The 7899-nt window shown below is 40.2% G+C and overlaps 1 protein-coding gene and 1 long non-coding RNA gene across 2 annotated transcripts; both read right to left on the minus strand.

Moving 5' to 3' along the window:
- Positions 1-1021: 1021 nt before the first annotated feature.
- On the minus strand, positions 1022-2593 carry LOC123485786 (E3 ubiquitin-protein ligase TRIM21-like). The gene is made up of 2 exons (XM_045216913.1): positions 2578-2593; positions 1022-1557 (listed from the first exon to the last, which is right to left on the minus strand). The coding sequence occupies exons 1-2, from the start codon at positions 2591-2593 to the stop codon at positions 1034-1036; spliced, it is 540 nt and encodes a 179-aa protein (XP_045072848.1). The 3' UTR covers positions 1022-1033.
- Positions 2594-6237: 3644 nt separating this feature from the next.
- LOC123485787 lies at positions 6238-6982 on the minus strand. Its single transcript, XR_006659147.1, has 3 exons — positions 6942-6982; positions 6503-6571; positions 6238-6262 (listed from the first exon to the last, which is right to left on the minus strand). It is a non-coding gene; the product is annotated as an uncharacterized LOC123485787 (long non-coding RNA).
- Positions 6983-7899: the final 917 nt, after the last annotated feature.

Genomic DNA, 7899 nt, shown 5'->3' on the forward strand with positions numbered 1-7899 from the left:
ACCACACATTGGACACAGTCTATAAATACACACACACACACACTAGCCCTCCCAGACCACTCCAGGACTGTGATAAGACTTGATTGATTGGTGATTGATGGATTATGATATTGTCTCTTCCTGATTTAGCTCCAGCCTGAATTAGTCATTTATGTTATGTTATGTTAGAACAGATCTGATAGGCCCTCTGAGAAAGACCAACGCATGTCACAGCCAATCAGGAGCGGCCTTTTTGAGAAGTTAATTACTCTACTTCACAAACGACAGCCAATATTTCAGAATGATTTGATTCATGGTGTTTTACAGTTGACAGTTTTATTTACATTGTATTTCAAGTTTGAATGAAGCCCATTTAAGTTCATATAGGTTTAATATGACCAGACTGATGTTCAGAATGTCAATGCATTAGGCTTATATACTGTATAATAAGGTTACATGTAGACAACATGGATGACATTAAGGCTCGGCTGGAAAACAGACAGTCCCTCACAAAGATTTTTTAATAAGGTCTCTTACCTTTTATAGTTGTGGCCAGAGGGATGTCTGGGTCCAAGCCGAGCGAAACAGATAAAAAGTCAGGTCGCTCTTCTGGGTCACAGCACCAAATGTTGTGGAAAACTCAATCCAAAGATTAAGGCATAGACCATATAATTGTATAATAGAAAAATCTTTAATCAAGCAGTTGCGAGGGAGATCTGTCTCTGATTTCACAGTGGGAGGTGACAATACAATCATATTGTTACACAACAGTTATTTATACAAGCAACAGTTCCAGAACACAATGGCCTTGTGTTCAGAGTTCAGACATAACAGGAGTCTATGAAAGGCATAACATCACAGTCCAACACAGAACATATCCCATGAGAAGTTACAACAGCTCACCCCAAATTCTGCCACCACAAAAAGGATGACATTCAGCAGAAATTATACAAGGTGAATTTCCTCTCAGTATAATCATATAGTGATAAACACATTGCAATTCATTCAGACTGTGAGTAACACACACAGTATTTCAATGTTTGGTATAAAACAGTCAGTCAGGGACATCTACAGGAGTGATGACCAGTGGGGCCATAGTACCAGAATAAAATAATGGATAGAGTTTCTCAGTGAAGGTGCAGCCAGGGAAAGAGTAGATATGAGACCTGGCCTCCACATTATAGAAGGAGACCAGACCCTCCTCATAATCCACAAACACACCCACCTTCTGGGGTTCACTCCGGGAGATGGGGACAGAGGGCCCAGTGAGAGCCTTGTACTCTCCATCCCTCAGCCACACAACCCAGCATCCATTGTCAGGTTTCAGGTGAATCTTCTCCTTCCTTTTGATGGACTTGCTGACCACTCCTAAAGTCCACCCAGTCTTCCCCTCCACCTGAACCTCATAGTAGAATCTCCCTGAGGAGAAACCTTCCTTTCCCAGGACATAGTGAACTTCATCAAACCTCTCTGGGTTGCCAGGGGACTTCTGATTTCCGTTTCCACATCTCACTTGTTTCCTGTCTTCAGACAGGATGAGCTGGGGATGTGCTGTATCTGGGTCTAAAGTCACATCCACTGTGGAGAGAAACACACTTTATTAGAATAATTAAATAAATATCAATATGGGGGACGGCATTTTACTGCTCAGTCCATTATTCTAGGACACATGTATAGTGATGTGCTGTATCAGGGTCTAGAGTCACATCCACTGTGAAGTGAAAAATAGTCTATAAAAATGAGAAGAAAATAACATCAATATGGGGGACGGCATTTTACTGCAGGACTTAATGTACAGTACACTACTGTAGACATATGTAGCCTATAGATTGTTATTGATAACATCATAAGTATACTGTAGATATGAATGTGTGATCATGTTATTTCAAGTAATCCCGGTACGTGAAGATATTAATATTCATGTGAAACTCTAGGTGGGTGGACTGGAGAGTACATCACACTGACTGTCACGTTCGTTGATGAACGGGTCAGACCAAGGCGCAGCGTGATATGCATACATGTTTATTATACCGAATAAACACAACGACAAAACAATAAACGAAACGTGAAGTCCAAGGTAGACACAAACAACATACCTTATACGGAACAAGATCCCACAACTCACTAGTGCCAATAGGCTGGTATGTCGCAAGCTGCCTAAGTATGGTCCCCAATCAGAGACAACGCGCGACAGCTGCCTCTGATTGGGAACCACACCGGCCAACATAGATCTAGAAAACATAGATCACAAACATAGAAAATCACACCCTGGCTCAACAAATAAGAGTCCCCAGAGTCAGGGCGTGACACTGACCTGCATGTCTTCTGATGTTTCAAGTTCTAGAATATAGAGAAAGAGCTTGTCAGATTTGGGGAAACTATGGTAACATGATGACAAATCTCCCTCTCTTAATCTCCAAACTTTAATGATAAGGTGAGGGATAATTTTTTTAATTCAAGTTCAGAACCAGATACATATCCAAAGTGACATGGTGTAAAAATACATCACTCTACCATAATATACTGTAGTATACCGACAAACAACAAAATATGATATGAAGACATCAAATACATTAATACAATTAGTTCTTAATTTACCTGGACACCCCTTCATGTTTACAAAATCTGTGGGTAAATTCAACAAAATAAAACCAATTATAATTCCAGTTCATTAAAGTGTGAACATGTTTTAATACAACTAAATATAATTATTGTTCTGAACATTGCCATCGCAGTGAGTAAAAATTAATTCCAATACAGTTATGTTTTACTACATAATTATGACTAATCTTTGTGCTATTTGCACAATGCATATTGTAAGCCCTTAGAAAAGGGCTCTCCAACCCTGTTCCTGGAGGGCTACCATCATGTAGGTTTTCACTCCAACCCTAATCTAGTGCACCTGATTCTAATAATTAGCTGGTTGATAAGTTGAATGAGGTCAGTTACAACTAAGGTTGGATCGAAAAACCTATAGGAAGTTAGCTCTGTAGGAACAGGGTTCCTGAGAATATGTATTGTATATTGACCATAATGGTCTAGTAATGCATCATGTATATCTCCTACTTACACAGCTGATCAGTGAGTATCTCTACAGACAAACATAATAATTAAAGTCAATTAAAGCATTCTTAACGGTGAATAATTAAATTAATTGTTGGCAGGGGGATGGGGACAGTGAAAACAATGTGATAAACTATGTCAAATATGTAAGGATTTTAAATCCATGAAACTAGCTGTTGTACTGCTATCCATTTCTGTAACATATTCAAGTAATGGGGATTGTTTGTCTCCAATTGTTGTTTGGGATCCCAATATAATTGGGAGTTTTTTTTAAAAATGACACATTGATGCAAAGGAGTGTTGGACACAACTTACTCAGCCTACAATCCTTGTCATCTTGAACTTTTTCTGCAGACATAAAAAGAGAACAGTTAGCGTGAACATCCTTAATGAACACATCTCACATCCATGGAGAAGACAATTATTAAAATCTGAACATATGACACACTGATGCATTGGACCCAGGAGTGTTAAACTCATTCCATGAAGGGACTAGTGTCTGCTGGTTTTGGTTATTTGCCTTTCAATTAAGGACCTAGACAACCAGGTGAGGGGAGTTTCTTACTAATCAATTACCTTAATTAATCAATCAAGTACAAGGGAGGAGTGAAAACCCGCAGACACTTGGCCCTCTGTGGAATGAGTTTAACACGTGCATAGGACTGTTGGACACTACTAACTCAACTCAAGGCTGTGTTCATCTTTAATTGCTCTGCAGACATAAAAAGAAACAGACATTAGAGAGAACATCCTTAATGAACACAAGAACCTCAGTGTTTTCTCCGACAAAGTTCCATTTATGGAGGAGAACTGCATGTTTTAAGACATTACTTACCTAGCTCTTGACTGTGTTTAGCTTTGGATGCATCTGGAGGCATGAAAATAGATAACAGTTCAGCAAGGGACCTACTCAAGATGTTTTTTGACAAAGTCCTTTCCATGAAGGAGACAATTACACTGATGTGATTCAGAAACCACACACTGTGATTTAAAGAAACCTTATATTAAATAATCTAGCATTTTTGTATTGAAAGTTGTTTCAAATAAAAATGGGTTTGCCCTATACATAGATTTTTTTAAAAATACAAATCCTTAAATACACATGTACAGTATCTGACCAATGTCTGCTTTTGTCACGACTTCCGCCGAGGCTGCCTCCCTCCTTGTTCGGGCAGGTTTCGGTGTTCATCGTCACCCGGCTTACTAGCTACTGCCGATCCCATTCTCATCACTCCACTTGTCATGTCTTGTCTTGTCAATCACACACACCTGGTGCTCATTCCCCTAATTAGTATGTATATAAGTGTTCTCCTTGTCTTTGCGAGTGATTGTTTATTGTGGGAGAGTGAGGAGCTCGGTTGAGCTACTCTTCTATTTGTACTTGCCAAGGTGGAATATTTCCCTTGTATTAGTTTCGTTTTCACGCTGGGAGTGTTTTATTTATGTAAACGTAATAAACTCTGGACTTCGGTGTTTTACCTCCTGCGCCTGACTCCTTCATTCACACCTCATCACAGCTTTTTAATTCTAAAGGTCAAATAGGGGGGTTCTTATATTTGTTCTGTTTCACTGCATGTACAAGTGGTTAACCTGTACGAAGTGTGAGGTGTGAAATGGAAATGTGGTTTTTTGCATATCCCAACTCTCCCTGAGATACTCTCGGAGAGTGGGGTCATGGCCAGGGATCAGATTGATGACGACCCTGGAGCAATTAGGGTTAAGTGCCTTGCTCAAGGGTAGATCAACTGATTTTGTTTCACCTTGTCGGCTCAGGGAATCGAACTAGAAGCTTTCGGTTCTAGTACCCAACTCCTTGTGTATGCCACTCTGGAAACTGTACTGTAAAACACTTACATTCCAGTCAAATAAACTCTTTAATTAGTTTTCCTATTACCGTAGTCATTGGACAAATGATTCCCAGCGCCCAGATGGTGAAAGCTAATATGACCACAAGGACAATGCTCAGAGAGACAATCACTGCAAAGGCCACTCTCCATGTGTCTGTGTGAACAAGGATCAGCTCACCTGCAAGACACAAATCAACTGAGATCAGTGACATGCTTACCACTGCTACCAAATAATAAAATTGAAGGGACATTTCACTCATAAATAAAGTTGTCAGACTTTTTACAGACCTCAAGTGCAGACTAATGTCAAAATGATACCACATCCCATGACATCAGTTGTGTAGATCCAGCAATATGCCTCAATGCCAAATGAATGGAACATTTTGAGAACCATCTCATTTCCTGGTTTTCCATTCATTTGGGGGTGGAGGCATAAAAGCTGGATCTACAAAACCAACATTTCATTTTGACATTAGAATACTTTAGTGTTCTTAAAATGTCGACAAACTTGTATCCAATTGTCCTATTTATGTTTCATTATTACTCAGCCTTTGTAATACAAAAGCATATAAAACATTAAGTGTTTCATATCAGCTAAACAATAATATGATGTTGTGCAACTCTACTAGAGATGTGAAACTCTGTCTCCATGTTGATCTGCTCACTGAGTTGCCTCTGTCTGAGTCTGCAGGTAAAGTGGTTAGTGTCAGTCTCCTTTATGATGGTCTTTAGTTTGACTATGTAGAAACCCCTTATAGTCTGTCTGTCTCTGACGGTCCAGCAGACAAGAGTGACCCCTTCACTGTCCAGCCACTCCAACTCAGGCTCAGGGGAACCAGCCTTTAGATACACACACAGCAGACCCATCCCTCCTTCTTTCTGTCCCTCAATGGAAACCTCTGGCTTGGATCCATACTACAGACACAAAAGGAGACTGGACATGAAGCACTGCTGAGATTGGAAACACTTCACTGTGGGTTGTTGTATATATATGGGGAAAGAAATGTACCTCTTATGTGGACTTGAATTGTGGCATCATCATAATGGGTCTTAGACTCAACAAGACATTTGTAAAGTCCATCATCAGTGCCTTGTACCCTGGTCAGTTTCAAAGAGGTGTTGCCTTCTTCAGTTCCTCTTTAAACAATGATGTCCTTCCTTCGTGAGGAGCGGATCTGATCATGGTATTTGTCTCTGCCGTCTTGGTAGAGATGGACTTCAAATGTTTGACTGAGGGTCTGGGAGGTTGACTCTGAACCAGTCAACTCTCATGTCCTCAGCGCTGATGTTGAGTTTGATGTAACAGGGCAGAATGATGCATCACCAGCCACAGCAACAATGGCACATAGTCGGACCAAGAACCTCAAACTTCTCTGGAAATAAAAATAAAATGACTGTGCACATCATCAACTGTTAGTCCCATTCAGACTTTAACAGACCACACTAAAGATAAACATCAAACCTGGCTCTAATACTTAAGGTTTGCTTGATTTAGCTTGGTTGTCAATCGAATAGCCTAGTACTGAAAGTACAAATTGTACCCATCGTTCATGCAAATCCTCACATCGTTCATACACACACACACACTCAAAGAACATGTGAGGTCACTCTACCAGAGCCTGTTCTTTGGAGGAGAAGCAGGAGAGTAACACAGAGACAGTCTGTCCAAGTCCACATCATTTCTGAAAGAGAAGATTACATACTGTATATCAATCATAACGATCCTGAGCCCTAGACCTCAATGTGATTCAAAGTAGGCTATTTTATGGAGCATATGGTATGGATTTGCTATTTAATCACCTGAGACCAAAGACAGAAGACTACTTAAGACAGACTTTCTAAAATATGTAAAACTTGTTCCTTATGTGGTGGTAAAGGAGACGGAACCAAAGGTACCTGAAACTTTTAGCCTGTCTGGTTCTCCACACACAGTTATTGCCAACCATCAACATTGACTTGAATATTAATTGTGGGGATTTATTAGTACAAAGCATTTCTCCCATTGGCTCTATTATCCTCATAGCTTTAAACAGATATACAAATAATACTTACAATTAGATACATGCAGATCACAATTGAGAAGGGTTTGGTTTTAAAGCTTGTCTCGCCCAAGGGGAAAGCTGGTGTGTCTACCAAGACAGGGAAGTAGCTGCACCATAACTTGATATACTTATTATTCTTGTAGATGAGATGGAATCCAAACTTTAATCAGCTTAATTAACTTATGAAAGTAGATGAGAGGTGGCATAGTTTCTGGAAACTAAACCCTGGACAAACTGGCTGCACTAAGATGTCACGGCAGAGATCAGCAGGGAGGCTGGTAATGGGACGGCTCACAATAGAATGGCTCAAATGGAGTAAATGAAATGGGTATCACATGGAAACCAGGTCTTTGATGTGTTTGAGACCATTCCATGAATTCCGTTCCAGCCATTGCTATGAGCCTGTCCTCCCCATTAATGTGCCCCAGCCACCTGTGATAGAGATGGCGATTGCCCCTTACCCTGTACCTCCTCAGACTGGATGTGAAAGATTTTAGAAAATTGGACATTTGAAGACACAGCAACGTACACGAGATTTATTCATCAACATCGTTTTACATTGTAACAGAAAAGTAATTTAGAGTTTCTGATTAAAAAAAAAACAACAGTTTAGAAACTGTATAATGGCAATAAAGGCCTGTCTTCCCTGTGCTGAGGGATCATCCACTTTCCCTTCAGCTCTATTGTTTGTTCACTTTCACTGGAATTTGTTCTTACTGTCCTTTCATATCTCTTTTTTATGACCGTCCAATTGTCACATATTGATTGTCTGGCATCCACTGTGGTGGGTTGTTGGCATGGAACCGCAGGAGAACCATCTTGTGCCAAACTGACATCAAGTTAACACTACAAGGCAGTAGACACACATTGATCGCAGTGACATGTGATTGCAGAGACGGAAGAGGAATGAGACATCCACTCCTGATTTATTTTTCAATGGAAGTCAAACAACTAAGGTAAAACCCGAC

This window comes from Coregonus clupeaformis, unplaced genomic scaffold (genome assembly GCF_020615455.1).
Source record: "Coregonus clupeaformis isolate EN_2021a unplaced genomic scaffold, ASM2061545v1 scaf0851, whole genome shotgun sequence".
Lineage (NCBI taxonomy): Eukaryota > Metazoa > Chordata > Actinopteri > Salmoniformes > Salmonidae > Coregonus > Coregonus clupeaformis.